This window comes from Carlito syrichta, unplaced genomic scaffold, assembly GCF_000164805.1.
Source record: "Carlito syrichta isolate Samal-C Ts95f unplaced genomic scaffold, Tarsius_syrichta-2.0.1 Scaffold305658, whole genome shotgun sequence".
NCBI lineage: Eukaryota > Metazoa > Chordata > Mammalia > Primates > Tarsiidae > Carlito > Carlito syrichta.
The window spans coordinates 1,397,071-1,417,372 of NW_007249754.1; the positions used below are offsets into that span (position 1 = coordinate 1,397,071).

The 20,302-nt window shown below is 37.0% G+C and overlaps 1 protein-coding gene across 1 annotated transcript in view; it reads right to left on the reverse strand.

The window, feature by feature from the left end:
* Positions 1-12,273: 12,273 nt before the first annotated feature.
* The window catches only part of ZC3H13 (zinc finger CCCH-type containing 13), a 95,979-nt gene continuing 87,950 nt past the window's right edge, over positions 12,274-20,302 (reverse strand). Inside the window, exons 18-20 of the mRNA XM_021714487.1 lie at positions 19,181-19,381; positions 15,584-15,747; positions 12,274-13,094 (exon numbers count right to left, since the gene is read on the reverse strand). Coding sequence (XP_021570162.1) covers positions 12,924-13,094; positions 15,584-15,747; positions 19,181-19,381 — 536 coding nt within the window. The 3' untranslated portion in view covers positions 12,274-12,923. The remainder of the gene's footprint in view (positions 13,095-15,583; positions 15,748-19,180; positions 19,382-20,302) is intronic.

The following is a 20,302-nucleotide window of genomic DNA, read 5'->3' on the forward strand; positions in this document are numbered from 1 at the left end:
GTGGCCACTGCATTCCAGTCTGGGTGACAGAGTGAGACTCCAACTAAAAAAAAAAAAAAACCAAAACCAACCAACCAAACAAACAAAAAAACAAATACAGTAGCTTAGGCAAAGCAAACTGAATTGACTGAATTGCCTTGGTTAAATGTATTGCAGATTGATGACAGTAAGATCCATTTCTTTTCTCTTTTTATTTTTTGAGTTAGATTCTCACTGTCACCCAGGCTGGAGTGCGGTGAGTGGCATGCTCATGGCCACCCCAGCATCAACTGGCTGAGCTTTGGTGAGCCTTCCACCTCAGCCTTCTAAGTAACTGGAACTACAAGCATATAGTACCATGCCTGGCTAATTTTTTATCTATTGTAGAGATGAGACCTCGCCAAGTTGCCCCGACTTGTCTCTAACTCATAGGCTCAGGCAATCTATTCACCTTGGTCTCCCAAAGTGCTGGGATTACAGGCTGAGCCACCAAACCCGGCCAGTCAGATCCATTTCTAGTGGAAAACATAGGTTGACCCCTTATTAAATAGGGGAGGCTATTTTTCCTCTACAACTAAATCTCTATAACACCTGATAGTTTATAGAAGGCCTAGGTACCTAATACTTCACATATCTTCCACTGCTAAACTCTGATATAACTAAAATGCTGCAAGGCTTTCATGCACTATGCCAACGTGCATTTTCACTAGGTAAAGAAAACTTTTCATGGTCCAACCAAATCCTCCACAATCTAGAACCTGGAGATTGGATCTTCTGAGAACATCAGAGAAAGACTGCCTTTGCCACCTACACTGCAATATAACTCTGGAAACTTGAACCTTAGGTCCTCCAGACTTTTGGAACTGTATACTCATTGGAGACCCTAAGGTAAAGCTAACCAAGGAAGTTTCTCCCCCGAAGCAGGCAGCATTTGGATGTGAACAGCTTTTCCCTCCAAGATCACGGAAGAAGATATCTGCTATGATGAGACTCTTATCTCTCAATTTTTGCTTATGCTTCCATAAGAATTGAAAATGAGGTTTCTCTTGTGTAAACTCATGGAGTATGGCTTTATTTGTAGAGACTTTCATAGCCAGATTTATACATGGACAACCTTATACCTTGGTAGATGGAAGACGAAAGGCAATGTGGGTGAGGTTTTTTTTTTTTTTTTTTGAGTTGGAGTTTCAGTTGCCCATGTTGGAGTGCAGTGGCACACTCACGACCACCCCCCCAGTGTTGACCTGCTGGGTCTGGAGATCCTTCTGCCTCAGCCTTCCAAGTTGCTGGAACTACAGGCGCATGCTACTAAGCCCGGCTAATTTTTAATTTATTGTAGAGATGAGGCCACGCCAAGTTGCCTAGGCTGGTCTTGAACCTGCAGACTCAGGCAATCCACTCACCCAGGTGTCTCAAAGTGCTGGGATTACAGGCTGAGTCACCAAGTGAGATATCTTAATGGTACTTTTGTTGCTCCATAATCAGTCACAAATAGAATATTGGTCCACTCCTCTTAACCTACTTCATAGGCTAAAGAAATCATGGCCAGGAAGCCTTTACTCTTCTGGATGGGCATTACTTGATAGGTCTCTTTTTTTCATGGTTTGGAGTAAAGGAGGCAATGATTAGAAATTCATTCCTCATAATAGACTTCATAACAGATTCTACTGCAAAGGCTATAGCTACACAACAGACTTTACATTCTCTTACTAGCGTTGTCCAAAATAATATAATTGTTCTAGGTTACTTACTGGCTAAACAGAAAAGTATCTGTACAGTCGCTGACACTTGGAACTGTACATGGAGGAATACATGAGGTGTTATGGAGATTAGGTTGTAGTAAATTAACAAACAGGTGTTTGGTTGACACGAGTAGACTCTTTAGCTCATTCTTTGTTCTTTTTTTGAGTTGGAGTCTCACTCTGTTGCCCAGGGTGGAGTGCAGTGGCATGCTCACAGCCACTGCAGCCTCAACCTACTGGGCTCAGGCGATGCTTCTGCCTCAGCCTTCCAAGTAGCTGGAACTACTAGTAGGTGCATGCTACCAAGTAGCTGGAACTACTAGTAGGTGCATGCTACCACATCCGGCAAATTTTTTGATTTATTGTAGAGACAAGGTCTCGTCAAGTTGCTCAGGCTGGTCTCAAACCTCTTGACTCAGGCAATCCTCTCGCCTTGGCCTCCCAAAGTGCTGGAATTACAGGCTTGAGCCACCACACCCAAGCATCTTTAGCTCATTCTCTGATACATGTGGTTCATGGGGGACCCTGTCTTAGGAGCATTCTCCAAACTCTTGGTACTATCCTCCTGATAGTCATAATAGTAGTCTCCTTGGCACACTGTATCCTTTTAAAAGTTTTAAATGTTTGCACGTTGCCATCTGTAGAAGGTCAAGTGGTCTGTTTTCAACTGGAACAACAAAAACTCAAATAAATGAGTGACCATGAAGACACTATAACCTATGAATACCGCACTGAGACCAGAACTCCAAAATGATGGTAACTGAGAGTGGCGCTAAAGCCCTAAGATTTGAGAATGTGACCAAAAGGGAGGAACTTATAAATAAAATTATGGGAGGTCATTATTTTAGACTGAGCTTGTGCACTAAGCCCCAACAGACCAGACCAAAACAAAATGGAGTCACTTATGCTAAATGTGACATAATCAAATGGGACTTTAAGAAAGTAGACAGGTCCTCAAACAGATGAACTTTTGGTTTTCTCCTGTAAACAGATGATTCCAGCACAAGGAGGTCCCTTCTACTATAACCCGTACAAAATAATTACTTGAATTCCTTGTTCAAACTTACAAAATCCACTGTTCTTGGGTTTGAGGACCAAATAAGTATATTTACAATAGTAACAGAAAGACATCAATGCCTACAGTTTTGGTCTATCTCAAAATTGAGAGGATGACCCAAAGAGGGGAATGGCTAAACTAGCTTAGCCCAAAGCTGCCTCCTTGCATATTTTTGGTTCAACTTAGAGGTTTCTCTGTAACCTTTCACACAGTGAACTGTAACCCGGCTGGATGTGTCAACAGACTAACCTACTCCTGTGCCAATTACTGAGTTTTCCCATTCAGAGGCAGTCAACTGTTCATACCTGGTTCAAATAAGGCCAGTTCTGAGCTGTAACCAATCCAGTTGTTTCTGAACCTCACTTCCATTATCCGTACTTCCTTTACCCTTTTCTGTTCATAAATCTTCCACCACCTGGCTGTGCTCCAGTCTCTGTCAGCCTACTCTGGTTCGGGAGGCTGCCTGATGTGTGAATCATTCTTTGCTCATTCAGCTCTGTTAAATTAGTCTTAGGTTGTTTTTTTTTTTTTTAATTTAATTTTATCAACACCTATACAACTCCTAGAGCCTAAAGATAGCAGATGTGATATCGCAGATAGAGACTGTAATAATATAATGTACCACAGAGGCATGCTACAACAAACAGAAAACAAAGTGCGGAAGAGTATAGTTAATGTGGAATAAGAAAAGTTTCATTGGAAAAGTGCCATTTGAATGTATCTGAAGGATAAATACAAATTTATAGGTGAAGGAGGCATTGGAGGGCTGGGGATGGTGAGCAGGAGGCAGTCTTCAAGGCAGAAGAAGCAATATCCTACATTTATAAAGAAACTACTAGTGTGCCCGGCAGTTTGCACTACCCTGGACACAAAAAGTTGAGTGAGATGAAATACCTAAGATGCTCAGCGTCTCACAGAAGATAGACAAGCGCATGAAGCCATGAGGTCTATTAGGTATAAGAAGAAAGATACGTCCTCATGGAAGGAAGATGTGACTAGAAGGTCTGTTTTTAAGTGAGATTGTGAAAGACAACATGTTTGGACTTCATCCCATGAAGCATCCACAGATTTTTAAGCAGAGTGGTGACAGAGAATGTCCTGAAAACTTAAAACAAGATACAACCCAACCCCTTACTTTATAGGTTGAGAAAGTGACACTCACAGAGCCTAAGGGATTGGCTTAAGTTTATATAACTTGATAGTAGCAGGACCCCAGCTAGAAACCAGGTTGAGCATACTGTATTAATTGAGAGGGAATACTCTGGGAGCAGTGCAGAGAATGGATTAGGAAGATGGGGCTGAGGAAGGTGTCTAAGCAGTAAGCAGCAACCAAGAGGCTCTTGCATGGTTCAGATGAAGACTTCATGAGATCTAGATTGTCTGAGTCCAGGGGTTCGAGACAAGCCTTGCCAACTTGGTGAGACCTCATCTCTACAATAAGTCAAAAAAATTGGCCAGGTGTGGTAGCACAAGCCTGTAGTTCCAGCTACTTGGAAGGCTGAGGTGGAAGGATCGCCTGAGCCCAGCAGATTGAGCCTGCGGTGGCCATGAGCGTACCACTGCACTCCAGCTCCAACTTAAAAAAAATTTAAAAACAAGCATTTTTGTATCATTCTGATGCTTTTTGTTAGTTTCCAAACTCAATGTACTTTAAAATCAGAATTATTATTCATATTCATATAATTCTCCTGAGGCTTTTTATCACAATTTAGAGTCAAAAGTAAGGTGTAATCCTCTACTTCCTGCCTGCAAGTGCTAAGGAGATATCCTTACACAAATGAAAGGGTATTTGCCGTAAGTCATTTATTATGCAAGAATGAACTACTGTTGGGTTAAATTAATTGTAGCTAGATTGTGGTGTGGTTTATCTAAAGGCTACGTATTGAGTGCGATTTATAATGTTTAGTACAAAATCTTATGTTGGCAGTATTTAGACAAAATGGTGCAAACTTATACTCGAACTGTGGCTGTGGGAACATACAAATTGGAGAGGTGACAGCAATACAAGCTACCTGCATTAGTTTTCTAGAGCTTCCGTAACAAGATGCCACAGACTGGGTGGCTTAAACAGCAGAAATTTATTTTCTACAGTTCTGGAGGCTGGTAGTTCGAGATCAAGGTGCTACAGGGCTTCCTTTGAGAATTCTCTCCTTGGCTTGCGGGGGACAGCCCTCTTGCTGCATCTTCACATGGTTGTCCCCCTGGTGTCTCTTCCTTATTAGGACACCAGTCACAATAGTTAGGGCCCACCCTAATGACCTCGTTTTAATAACCTTCTTAAAGGCCTTATCTCCAAACACAGTTACTTTATGAGGTGCTGGGGGTTAGAACCTCAACATGTGAATTTGGGGGGGACACAATTTAGCCCATACTACTTCTCTATAAAGAACTGGTAAGATGCAAATGATGGCTGCAGGTTGTCTTGCATTTACACGGCACTTTACAGTTTACACAGCCATGTTATGTGCTTGTCTATGAACTTGAATAGACTTTTATTTGACCCAGTTTTCTTCGCTATCGCCACACCTGCATAAGAATTCTGCTGCTGATATAGAGTTTATCTGCCAAGTGGAGTTTATTGAGGGATGCACATGGGAAGATGTCCAAGTTATATTCCAATAACCATCAAATCCCGGCTATCCTTTAGATTCAGCTTATTTTGAAGTTAACACATAGACACACAGATGTAAAAAAAAATGTGATTTAAATGTCATATCCTTTACCTTTTCTGACACAGGAACACATTCAGTTAAAAAAAACAAGCTAAAGAGTAAGAACGCTTGATGGGGATAGAGGATCCATTCTACGATGGCTCACTTCGTGACGGTTGGCAGGAGGTGTTGATCTCTCACCACATGAAGTCCAAGGGGAAGTTTGAAATGTTCTCACTACCAGGCAGCTGGGCTTTCCCCAGAGTTAGTGTTCCAAGACAGCAAGTAAGAAAGAAGCTGCAACATCTTTTTTGAACTAAGATCAGAAGCCGCATACCTTCACCTCTACCATATTCTACTCATTGGAATGAGGTCCTCAAGTTCAGCCCACAAAGAGAGGGCCCTTAATTTTATGAACAACAACAACAACACACACACACACTACATCCTTAATCAAAATCCTGTCCTATATCCCTCACTCTCACTGATAAATGAGACCTTTTCCTACTCTGTACTCTAAATGGTGCTCTTGGCGTCTCATAAGCAAACTCCTACATCTTTGACATGTCTCTGAACTATTGTTATGTCAGCTTTCTGTTTAAATCTTGTGATCCTCCACCATCTGCTTACTTCAAAAATGAGGATGCCAAGGTACAATGGCTTCCTGAGGGTCATACTGCCAGTTTTCTGCCACATTAGAATTGGAACCCATTGTTCTGGCTTCTGGACTACTATTCAGACTTATGAAGTTTGCACCAACAGGCCTTAACTAGTACCATTGTTTCTCCTTACTGAAATTATGGAAGACACTATTGGTTGGTTGGCAAACCTAACACCTATATCCAACCCTCATTTCCTCTGGTGATTTGTAATATAGGAGCTAGCAAATCTAAATACTCAATTTCCCAGCCTCCTTTGCTTTTAGAGGTAGCCATACTATACAGTATGAAAAGGGAACAGAGAGATGATTCCTACCTACTAGGGTAACATCAAGTAAGTACATTTGATGCCAAATAAAATAGTATTTATTTCATAAATCACATTTGTTTGGTCTATTTTGATACCATAATCCCAAGTATTAACCTATCACGGATGTTCGTCTTGAATGGATCCTGATGAAACTACACAGACTGAGAATTAGTGACCATTGGATTAAATTTTAGTTTGGAGAGGACTTCAAACTGCATAAATCTCTTCCCCATTTTTCCCCTATACATTGAACACAAGCAACAAAAAGAGTAAAAACCTCCATACAGTTTATTTGCAGTGAACTTAGGAGACAGATCTCATCTTCAGATGTTAGACATAAAGGCTGTGAAAAGAGCTGAGATTTAACAGAAAGACTGTGGGGAGAAAGTGAGAGAAGGAAGGGCTATGAGAGTCAAGAGGGACCCGGTAGTAGAAACTCTCAGCAAAAAATACCACTTTTATGCTGGGGTTTCCTACGAAAAGCAAAAGCTATGTCTCTTGTTTATAACAATTAGGGGCAGAGAACAAACAGATTTTCCAGATTTTTAAATGTTACCTAGGCAAAATTGATCCACAAAATTGTGTGGAGGCCCTCCTGCATCCAGCTTGGTTCAGGAAAGGAGGCGGGGCTGCCGACACAGGTTACCAGGAAGGAGCCACGTTTACATGAAGCAGCACGCCTGAAGGGAAGACATACAGTCTGGAAGGCTACCATGGCCCCTGTAAACAATGGTACTACAAATTACTCAGAACTGAGTAATCAAGAAAATGAATGGCCATAAGACTGATACAAATATACTATTGAAAAAAATACTATATGATGGGTTGGGTGTGGTGGCTAATGCCTGTAATCCTGGCAATTTGGGAGGCTGAGGCGAGAGGATCACTTGAGGCCAGGAGTTCAAGACCAGCCTGGGCAACATAGACCTTGTCTCTACAGAAACAGCAACAATGAAACCCCCCAAATTATAAGAGAAAATAGCAAATATTAAGATATACAATACTCACCACCTGAACTTTGCAGAACCAATGAAAACATTTCATCATGAATATTAAAATCTAGTGATTCAATTGCATCCATTAAAGAAATTCCACAAATTGCAAGCAGTCAAGGAACAGATGATAAGAAAAAAACATGAGCTCAAGAAAAGAAGGTACAGAAAATAATACACACTGTGGAAAACTAAATGAAACACAGATAACAAAGGGGAAAAATGCAAACCAAATGAAACGAAGGAAAATGAAACGTGTTCTGGCAATTGGAGACTAGAATTTCAGACCAACCCTCACACTAAAGAGAACTAGAGAAGATGCACAAAACATTTATTTAAACAATTCTGCTTAAACATTGAAAATCTAGTAGGATGAAAGTCCTTGTGCCAAGATTCAGGAGACAGAAATCCAGGAGTGAGTCTGACATTTGGGATCAATTTTGCCTAGGTAACATTTAAAAATCTGGAAAAGAGACTGAGGGGCTGATTAGAAGTTGTGATGTCCTTTTGGGGAAGGCAGAAAAGACTGGCACACAAGATCTACCAAGGGTGGAAGCTCTTATGAGCCCTTGTACTTTTGATCTAGACCCCCATGTCTGAACCCTGGGAATGATGGTGAGCCAGAAGTGCCCATACATAATCTATAGCCTAGACTTATTTAATCTGGGTGACCCAGATGATCTCAGTTCCTAAAACCAGATGAAGATGTTCTCAGACACTGGATAGTGACTCCAGGCACCTGGCAGAAGCAAACAAAACTTGTCTCTGGGTAAGAGCATCTTAGATATCAATTTTTTTCTACAACTTTGCAAACAAAATATTGGCATGTAATTAAAGATAACTAAGTCCAAGAGTAGAGAACATGAAAGAGAAACAACACGCAATAGAAACAGATCCTGAATTGGCACTAAATGTTGGAACTGTCACACATACAGAAGTTATATTCACAAAACTTGGACATTTTAAGTAATAAATGGCAGTAATAAATTATAACCTGAGAAATAAAATAGGAATCCATGTGTTCATACTGATATAAATAAATGAAGAGGGAATAGGTAGAAAGAACTGTTTCTTAAAGCAGAATTCCAATAAATGTAGATGAAATTAGAAAATCACCATTTGGCAACCACCATAGCAATAAATATGAAATATGCAGGGATAATTAATACCAACATAGCTTTCTCTTGATATGCATATGGTGTATCTTTTTCCATCCTTTTACTTTCAAAATTTTGGTAACTTATGTTTTAGGTTAATCTCATAAGCAATATGTTGTTGTTTTTCTGCAGTTTGGTAATTTCTGTCTTTTAAATGGATACTGAATCTATTTTCATTTAATGTAACTTATGAATATTGGTCTTACATCAATGTGTTCCTTGTCACCTGTCCTATATTCCTTCTTCTCTTATGCTTGCCTTTTTTGATGTGATTGAATGCCGTATCATTTTATTATTCCCATTACTTTTGCTTTAACATAAAATTCCAATGTCATACATAAATAGCCTGTACATTCTACAACTTGAAAAATGTAAGCAGAAATTTTTGTCCTATCTCCATACTACCAGATCGACTTAATTTGTTTAGTCACTAACATTTATTCTAAAAGAAAATGTCATAGTGCTACAGTAAATCAAAAAATCACTCGCCATAGAAAGTAACCATAACATTAAATATAGAACAGTCACAGCAAAGGGGCCCATTTTATGTAGCACTTTGGAAAATGCTTCATATTCCACAAGGATTTGCCAAGACCTAAATCTGTACTTCCCTGAATGGCACCCACTAGCCACATATTACTATTTAAATTTAATCAAATAAAAATTTAAAAACCTCAGTTTTGCGGTCACCCTGGCTATCTTTCAAGTGTTTAAAACCGTATGAAGCTACAGGACGTTGTGTTGGACAGCACATCTGAACATTTTCATCACTGTAGGACATTCTGTTGAACAGCTCTGTTCCAGACCTTCTCTAGCAACTCCCCACCCATGTCCCCTCCTCATGCATAGCCACATTAGTATCTCTGTCTTGAAACGTGTCAAAGCTCTTTTCCTAGTTTGGGCTTTTGCACATTCCCATCCCTTTACCTGAAATGCTCTGCCCTACTAGCTTCTTACCATTTCCTTTTTTAGGACTCATTCATACATAAGACCTTCTCTGACAATCTGAAGTATCCCCAGCCTCTACACTTCATTATTTCCCATCTCAGTCATTTGGTTTATTCTTTCACGGCAATCATTGCAATTTGCATTTTATCACGTCTGTTCACTTCCCATCTTTACCTGAGCCATTCCAGTTGTATTTCTATCACAAATAGAGCTTTAGCTAAAAAACAAAACAAAACAAAAAAAAAGGGTGCTTCAGTTAGTTCACAAAAATGTGTACCAAGATAACCATAATAGACAATCTGGAATAAGAAATAGCTCAGTGCAGACAGTTACTTAATAAAAATCTTATTTCACTAAACTATGGATTCCCCAGAATGTTATTGCATTCAAAATACTCAAATGGAAAGACCAACAAGACAAATAAATAAGAAAGTTTATTATATAGTTTAGAGATTTTTAAAGAGAAATAATAAAATAAGACAAGTCTGAGTTCAAATTTAAAAACAATATTTTCTTAAAATGGCTCTATAATTTTAGCTAGAAAAATCAGTAAAAGGGAATGTCCTTAAAAGTGGGAGGGGCCCATATTATGCCTTTTAAAATAGCAAACTGATGTTTAAAAGCATCATCAACAATATAGTATACACTTTAATCTTTACAAAATTGGAGAGTAAGAAAAAAAGTGGAATATTCTGTCAATGCCACAAATTTTAATTTTAATATGTCAAAAAAACAAATCCTAAATTAGTCATGCAGTAGCATGGGGAAGGTAATCTGCATTTACTGTCAGAGTAAAGAGAGACGACAGGTCAGGTGTTTAGCACAGTAAATTACTACTCTGATAGCACTTACAAAACTGAAAGAAAAAGTTAGGTATTGTCAGTAGACCCTTTATTAATGGTGAAGATAGCTGCCAAAATAACCAAACAGCTGACTCAATTGTCTTATCTATGTATCTTTTTTTTGAGTCAGAGTCTCACTCTGTTGCCAGACTGGAGTGCAGTGGCACATTCACGACCCACTGGAGCCTCAACCTTCTGGGCTCAGGTGATCTTTCCACCACAGCCTCTCAAGTAGCTGGAACTACAGGCGCGCACCTCCAGGCCCGGCCAACTTTTTTATTTTTTGTAGAGATGAGGTCTTGCTATGTTGCCTAGGTTGGTCTTGAACTCCTGGGCTCAGGCAATCCTCTCACCTCAGTCTCCCTTAGTGCTTACAGGTGTGAGTCACTGTGCCTGGCCCCAACTGTCTAATTATGTGTTAACTCATTTATTTTGTATTGTAGACATACTCTGGTCCCTTCTCTATCTATCTATACAATTCCTTTTTTCCAGCAGCTGGAATCCAGTTGTGCAATTATAGCTGTTGGACAAACTTCAGTTACAAGACAAAAGACCTTTAACTGCACAAGCAAATCATTTATAGACTGGAAGATGTTTTTAGGAATACTGGCTTAATCAAGACTGTAGTTATGGTCCGAGAGCTTTTATGAAAAGTTCAATTAAAAATTTTGCTTTAGAATAATTTTATTGGTATACGGTTACTAATATAGAGGGTCGCTGAACTGAAAAAAAAAAAAAAGACTTAATAGCACATTTCCACTGGAAATATAAAGCTCTGGATGCTGTGATTAAGTAAACTAAGAAATAGTTCTAAAATTTTCTTTTGCAACATAACAAAAAGATACTCAAAACTGAAAGGTAACAGTTTTAACAAACAGCAGATTTAACTACATAGCTTTCATTCTACAAACAATTAAATTGTGAAATATTCCTCAAGCCAGTGAACAAAAGAGGAGACCACTATTTTTGTCACATTCCACAATTCTGAGAACTAGGATTACCAGTTCTAAGACTTTTACATTTTTAGACAACAGAAAATGGTATTATAATCAGGAAACGGCTACCTAAAGGATATCCCTTCTCTGGGGTCATAAGAATTTTCTTTTGTTTTTTTCTTTATTCAAAACATTTAGTAAAAAAAAAAGACAAAAAGAAAATTTGGTTAGCTCCTTGCCCTTCATGATCTGTCTGCAATTTTCTTATACATGCTTTCAAAGTCATTTGAAAATAAGACCATTTCTTTTGCTGGGTAAATATCTTGTACAAATTAACTGCACAATACATGTTTCTTGAAATGAACAGAAACGTTTACACCAGTGTCATCATGTTACCTATAGAGAAGAGGATACACAACTACTGGGACAAGTAACAGAGGCTTACAGTTTTAACAGAAACCTGTGAAAGGCTATGATCAAATTAGAATTATAAATGGTTATCTTAATTATTATTACTACTACTGTCTGCAACCAGAATTCATTTCAAATCCTCGTAAGGGTCACTTCATGTACATACAGAACTAATATGAACACTGTTATTTTTAGAAAATAAACGTTTTACATCGTAAGGCTAGAAGCAGTTTAATGTAATCAAAGGTTACAGCTCTGAGAAATATGATGATAGGATATTAAACTTCCAGGTTACACAGGTGTGTTAACTCTTGGTTTGCTTTAAGTATTAATGAGCTATATTCAAAGTAAATCCTCAACTCTCATCACACTATTTATAACTGTCCAATAATGACAGAGCTGTGGAATATTTGAAGCATGAAATGTAATGTTTTTTGTTTTTTTCCAGAGGGTAAGAAAGCAGGAGTTGATTAAGAAGACAAAAAAAGCTCTCAAGCGGGAGGGGACCTGAAAGAGGGTTGCCTGAAATGTAATGTTAATGACAAATGTTTCAGAACATCAGGAATAAGATTAATAAAGAGCAAAGTAAATCTAGAACAAGAAAAGGGAAGGTACATTTATTAAAAATAAGAATAGTACACAGTGTCTGATAACAAACAAAAACATCATTGGAATCCAAAGACATCCAATATACATTGTAACAATGTACACACGTATTTTAAAAAAACAAAGACTCATAAAACTTTCAAAAGAAAAAAAATATTTTGTCTCTCTCTTTCTGGAGATCTGCCTACACACACACACCATGCTAGACCACATTCCCTATCAAATGTTCTGTACAACACGGTGTTGCACAATGTGTGCAATTACTTTGAAGAACAATTTCTGAAGAAAATCGTGGTTTCTGTATGGATGATCCAGAACATAAATCAGGGTGGTTCCATTTCATAAAAAAATATTCATAGGCTGGAAGAGCAGTGACAACCGTTTTCCAAAGTCTTCAGTTTTAACCAAAGGTACAGAATAAACCACTAAATCTAGATGTTTTCACATTATTTTGCATGAGTATCAAGTACTATGTAAAAATTAATGTAAAATCTTAAGTTACTCTTTTAGCATGGCTGATACATCTTTTCTGCCTTTGTCACTAATAATGCTTGCCAAACCACAGGAACTTTGAAAACAGAATATGCACTGCTGAAGGAAGATAGTACCAACAATGTTATGCTGAACTTCAGTCTTAAGACACACACAGTTCCTGCTGGATATCAGATTGTGAAAGTTTATTATCTTCAGTCTTTTCATGTCCTGGGGCATGGCAAGTAGTCTTCCGCTTAAATAATCGAAGACTCAATCGTAGTAATTCATTGTCTACCATTGGAGCATTCGTGTAAGCTTGTTTTACAGTACCCTATTTGGAGAACACAAAAATAAATTTTTAAAAAATGTACACTATTAGTTGACAGTAGGAAAGATGGGCAGGTAAACCGCTATCCAAAATAACAAAGTTGTAAGAGCACTCAGTTTTGGATAGATACTAAATTCACTTTATTGGATTTAAAGGCAAAATTAGAAAATGTGTTCAGGCTCAAAAAATGTTAGAGAAGGGAAAACCCTTTAGAAGATACCTAGTCTAACCTCTTGCTTAAAGTAGAAATCCTCTCAACAACTTCTGACAATCAGTCAGTTTTTACTTCATTACTTCTAATGACAAAATAAAAAACAGTACACATTATACATATCGTTGAATGGCACTATTTCTTCCATGTGATGAAATAAAATCTCTTCTATGGAGTTACACTAATTCCATGTTACTTTTACTTGACAATCCTTCAGTTCTACAATGAGAAGTATCATGGCTTCCTTCTTCACTTTTTTTCCCTTTTGTAAGCCAAACAATCTATACTCTACTGGTCTTTTAAAGTCCCATGAAACGAGGGCTCTAGAACCAAATAAGTTCTTTAGAAGACAGCTAGTCATGCAGTATACTGAAGAACTACTACCTCCCTTACAATTTTAGTGCCTAAAATGTATACCTATATTATTGTAACTTACAGTCACATCATTTTTTTTTTTTTTTAGAAAATTACTGTGACAAAAGGTACCAGGAAATGTCACAAAGTATTTTTTACAAAAAGGGGGTAGGATTCTGATGAGATTATAAACCATTCTATCTTTCTCAACTGGAGTTTCTTATCTGAATCAAACAAAATGATTTGAATGATTATTTTTCCACCTAATACCAAGGAGGGGGTAACTAATACCATTCTAGATACATAAAAGACGTAATTTATTACACAGATATTTAGGGCACTGGGGCTTAATTCTCTCAGAGAAATGTCCAGTTGAAAAGGTTGCAAGGCCTAGACAAGAGAATAAAGAGAAGTGTATACTGAAATGAAGGCAGCAAAGGAGAATAACTGTAGCAATTTTATCAAGTAATTTTGAGTCACAACTTTAGGCAGGGAAAACTTGTTGGTTATATAGTCAAGACTTGATTAAAAAAATTTTTTTTTTAAAGAGACAGAATCTTCCTCTGCCACCCAGGCTGGAGTGTAGTTATGTGATCATTGCTCACGGCAGCCTTGAACTTTTGGGCTCAAGCCACTTTCCCACCCCAGCCTCCCAAGTAGCTAGGATTATAGCGTGTTCCACCATGCCTGGCTAATTTTTAAATTTTTTGTAGAAATGGGGTCTTGTTATGTTGCCCAAAGCAGTCTTGAACTTCTGGCCTCAAGTGATCCTCTCTCTTCGACCCTCCAAAATGCTGCAATTACAGGAATAAGCCACTGTGCCCAGCTAAGATTTGACTTTTAGAGTCTCCTATCACTCATATCTGTTTCCATTTTAATCTTTGGAGATATACTTATCCTGTTCTTTTTCATACATTTAATTATCCCCAGTCCAAATCTGAGTATTTTTCTTTAATAAGAAAATCCTTTCTTTAGCAATGTCATATAGTCAAAGATAATTCTACGTCTTCTTAACTGCCTTCGAGTAAAAAACTAGTAAGTTAATGTTTTTCAACTTTAAGACCAATTCTCTTTTGTCATACATGTTGGGCATCCCTTATTTGAAATGTTTTGGACCAGAAGTGTTTTGTATTTTAAATTTTTTTTGATTCTGGAATATTTGTGTTATATGTATCCAGTTGAGCATCCCTAATCCAAAAACCCAAAATTCTCCAATGAGCATTTCCTTTGAGGGTAATGTCGGGTATTCAAAAAAGTCTCAGATCAGGAATACCCAATCTGTACAACTCATGCCCACCATACTCACCACCAAAATAAAAATTCCAGTTTCTTAACTTTAAAAAGTCTAAAATGTCTTCAATTAAAGTTTATTAACTCTTTTTATCAGATTGCTTCCAAATCTAAACTAATTTCTATTTTTCTTACTTTTCAATTCCCTTTATTCTTCTCAAATCAATGCTTATACATACTTATTTTGCTTTATTTCCCTATCTTCCTACTTGGTACATTCTCATAAATACTATTTCTATAAATATCCTCAACACTCCGTCTGGGACATTTTTTCCCCCTGATTTTCAATTTAAATACATTTCTAATATGTTTGCTTATTAAAAGAAGCTTTCCACAAATGGAAGAAAACATTTCACAAAAATACCATTTTAAACTTTATGCATCAAATTTTGAATAACAAGCAATTGTTATTAAAAATAACAAGCAATTGTTATTCAAAACAAATATTCATGAATACTACTAAAGTAAAATGAAAAGTGTTAAAAATTTTAATAGAATTCTTTCTCTTACATGTATGAAAGACCAGGAAACAAAACTCTTAAAAACATAACATCATAATCTCACTTTAAAGCAATCAAATGAAAAATATTCAATTCATACTATTTATTTTGCATTTACTCCAAGGAAATAATAGTACCTTCTCATTTTTAACAAGCTGCTTTCGGATCGCAGAATCCCGCCTGAAGCATAACGCCTTGCAACATGGTCCGAGATTACTAAGAAGACTTGCCCTTTCTTCTTTTCGTAGTAATGCAGCCATGTTGAGAGCCCCTAATTCATGTTCAAAAAGACTGTCTGCATCTTTCAACAAAAATAAACATGTATTACAATTTACTAAACTAAAAAAGTGTTACCAACTACTTAATTGAAATTATGCAAAGTCTATACTTTACCAAAGTTGTCAACATTGGTGAGAATTATTTCATATAATAAAGGCAATATATTACATGTAGTGATATTGCTAGTCTCAAACATAAATACATATTCTGATAGCCACTTTAAATTTAAAATAAAGAAAAGCAGACTTGAGAGAAAAAATTAATTTAGAAACAGATGACAACGAGAAAAGTTCAAGTTAAAAATTACTGGAAAGAAAGGTAAAAAAGAATTACTAAAGTCAAATTCAGTATACTGTTTATCAACTACTACTTAAAGTTCTAGATTTCTAGATTTTACTATTTATTTATTTATTTTGAGTTGGAGTCTCACTCTGTCACGGCCACTGCAGGCTCGACCTGCTGGACTCAGGCGATCCTTCTGCCTCAGTCTTCCAAGTAGCTGGCACTACAGGCACACGTTACCATGCCCAGGTTATTTTTTTATTTTTTGTAGAGATGAGGTCTCACCAAGTTACCCAGGCTGGTCTTGGGTAATCGTCTTGCCTTAGCCTCCCAAAGTGCTGGGATTACAGCCTTGAGCCACTGCGCCCGGCCAGGATTTTATTATAGAAAGATTCAAATGTAATAATAATATTCAAGACTGTGACCTTTAAAAAAAAATCAGTTAAGTTAGAAAAGTAATCTGCAAATTTTGTCCTAGATTTGGTCATCATAAAAACTTGGGACACAGCCCTGGCAACAAAGTGAGACCCTGTTTCTACAAAAGAAATTTAAAAATGAGCTAGGTGTGGTAGTGCATGCCTGTAGTCCCAACTACAAGTGGAAGGACTGTCTGAACCCAGGAGGTTGAGGATGCTGTGAGCCATGACTGCACCACTGCACTCCAGCCTGGGCAACAGAGCAAGACCTTGACTCAACAAAACAACACAAAACAACAACAACAACAACAAAAAAACACAACACAAAACACCTGGGACAATGTATTAAATTAAAATCTCTTAGTTTTAAGTCACAAGATACAAAGGAGAAAATACTGAACATATACACAAATAGAAGAATTAAGAAAGATTTGCTAAAATATAAAGTGGTTGGATTAAAAATAGATAAAAGGGAAGCCAAAATAACAGAAAAGGACCAGTCAGTAATCCAAATTTATAACTCTGAGTTGGCCAATAGTACCAAAGACAGCAGGTACTGCCTTTATTCATACAACATGATCAAACTAGTTACTGTTAGAGCCTGCAAAATAAAGTACCTAGTAAAAACAAAACACACATATTATTGGGAATGAATTTAGCTGCATTACCTAGTTCATTTTAATTTTAGGAGATGCAAAGCATAAGTACTGAATTTAGATAATTAAAATAAACCAGTTTCATATAGCATACCTAGTCAATAGGTTATGTACCTAGTCAACAGGTATGTAACATAAGAAAAGTATAAAATCACAGGAAAACACAAAACTAGCTCCCAAACTCTGGAGTCTACCAGAATCATCTGAGGAGCTTTATAAAATGCATCCCCTGGGCTCTGCACCAGATCTACAGAATTCAAATCTCCATAGTTGGACCAGAATATCAGAAGAAAAAACAAAAAAAGCAGTTTTTCAAATGATTCAGATATATATACCAATGTTTGTGCCAACCTATGACATAGTCAAACATACATGTGATTAAAAACAAAATATTTACTACCATCCTACTATAGATACAAACATGGAATAAGAGCCCATGCTCTTCCTTGAAAACTTCATTAGGGCACATTTACTGCAACCTTACTTTTTGCTTTAACAGTAGGATACAAAATGTAAACCTGCAGACCTCCTTAGAGAGTATAACGTGGCTAAACGTCCAGTCTCTTCATGGTTTTGAACTGAACAGCACCGAATTATTCAGACTAAACACATACTTAAGAAGAAATAAAACAAAGAAGCCAAAATAATTGGAAGAATTGAGCTCAAAATAACGTAAACATATTGCAACTAGAAAAGCTAGACAAAAGCAATTACAATTTCAGTGTACCTTATTTGTTTTTTTTAAAAAAATATATGGGGTAGGGGTATACTTTCTTTAGTGCTGGTACACTGCAACAGATCAACTGGAATAGAAAAATCAGTACTGATTATTTTACAAATATTTACGGAATGCCTACTGTGTGTTAGGCGCTGTTCTAGGCAATGGCATAATTAGTAAGAATACATAATTAGGACCGGGATAGGGTAGTAAACAAAACAAAGTTCTTATTCAGCTAATATATCAGTTGTCCAATATAACCACCACAGCAGCAAAAATTAGGAGAGGTCTGACTGTTAAGCAACTATCATCTCCCCTTTATAGTGTATATTTTCATTGTTTAGGCTATGTCATCACTAAATAGGGGCCAAACTGTATTTCACAATTAGATTTTAACTTTGAAATGTCATTAGCAAAAGTCATAGGAGCAAACAGCTTTAGAGTTGAATAAGACCTTAAGGGTTTTATTCCATCACTTTACAAATGAAACTGAGGTCCACAGGAGTTACTTGCTTAAAGCCATAGAACCAGCTAAACAAGGTAGAAAGAGTGAGGCAAGAACTCAAATCTTTAGTTATTTTTTTGGTTTACACATTTTCACATACACATTTCATACACGAACACTCAATGTTTATTGGACCATATTAAAATAAATTTACTGCTTATCCTACCAGATGAAAGGAAGGACATGGATTCAAACTCATACTTGCCCCCCCAGTTTTCTGTTGGTAAAAAATTTAATTCTTTAAAGTTTTTTGCTCCTAGGGACGTGACATAAATTAAATAATGTTGCTGTTTTCATCTTTTACCTCCTTTTCTTTATTTTTGCTGTCTACTTCCCCCCATTAATAAAAGTATTAATATGCTGCAAAACAAACTAAGGTAGGTGCTAGATAAGAGAAACAGCAGAAACAAAAACCAGCCAACCAAACAACCCCCCCCTCACGCCTCCAGAATCCCTATACTAAATAATCTGGAATAATTGAAAATTGTTTCAGTAAAGGTAAAAAAAAAATCAATGTAATAAAGTATTTTCAAAGTAATAGTAGCAGTTAACATTTACTGCATGTAACTACATGCCAGGAACTGTGAAAACATGCAAAATACCTGGTCTATTTTTCTAGGCTTTGTTTCATTTAGCCCTGGGTAAGCCAGTGAGCACTTTGACATTTGAACTCATTCTGCAACTTTTCTGCGGGATTACATTTTTCTTAAAATAAATTTTAATGAGGAATTTTGACCATGAGGATTAAATAATGACTATAAATGATTCCTCAAAAAAAGTTCCTACAGTGTGTTATATAAGAACAGAAAAGAATCCTTTTCAAATGGTATCTTAGTAATTATAGTAGACATTATATAGTTAAAGTAAAATGAAATTACCTTTGGGTTTTTCTAAAAGTCTCTGACATGTTTCTTTGACTTTGGTAAAGAGTTCAGATCCTGCCAACTTTTTAGAAATCCCAACTCTTAGCATAACAGCTCCAGGTGTGAATTTTAAGAGTGCAGCTCCAGGCTCTCTTGGTTCTTTTGGATGCTTTGGCATAAGACCAGACCAATCCACATCTATCACATCCAAGGGATCTGTAAAAAGTTAAAAATGAGGATGTATTTTACACCAAGAAATTGTAGTCTTGTTATCCACATATCTAAGTCAAGCAACACAGAAAACATTAAATAACAAGCACTTTAAACCCAAGATCTCATACCGTTAAAATGAAAGTTTTCCCATATAATATTTGGAATTGAAGGACCCTTATAAAGAGAAAAAAACTTCCCACCAAAACAAAACAGATAAGCTAGCCTATCTCTACAAATAACTCATTTAAACTGCATGGGAAATCGCCAATAAAATAACTATTATTTCACTCATATTAGGTCTAATCTTTTAAAACCTGGTACCAGAATCCTTTTAAGGGTTAAATCTAAGAGTATATTTAGTGTGTGCATACACACACATTTTAATTTTTTAAAAAAAACTATTTCACTATGAAATCTCTTTAAGAATCAGGCAGTGACTATTATTAACATTGAGAGCAAATAATCTATTCATTGAGAAGGTACAGTTGACAAAATAATGTTCTACTTAGAAATACCTAGTACCGGCCGTGCTCGGTGGCTCAGTCTGTAATTTCAGCACTTTGGGACTGAGGCGAGTGGATTGCCCGGGTTGAGACTCACCCGGGCAACTTGGCGAGACCTCGTCTCTACAATAAATCAAAAATTAGCCAGGCGTGGTTGCCTGTAGTTCTGGCAACTTGGAAGGCTGAGGCAGAAGGATCGCTGGAGCCCAGCAGGTGGAGGCTGTGGTGGCCAGGAGCATGCCACTGCACTCCAGTCTGGGCAACAGAGTGAGATTCCAACTCAAAAAGAAAGAAAGAAAGAAAGAAATACCTGGTACCAGAAAACAACAAAGATAACAATCATACATATCTTGTACATTAGCAGAAAAGAAATTGTGAAATATAAAAGCAAATTAAATCAAAATAAAAATTTAATATTTTA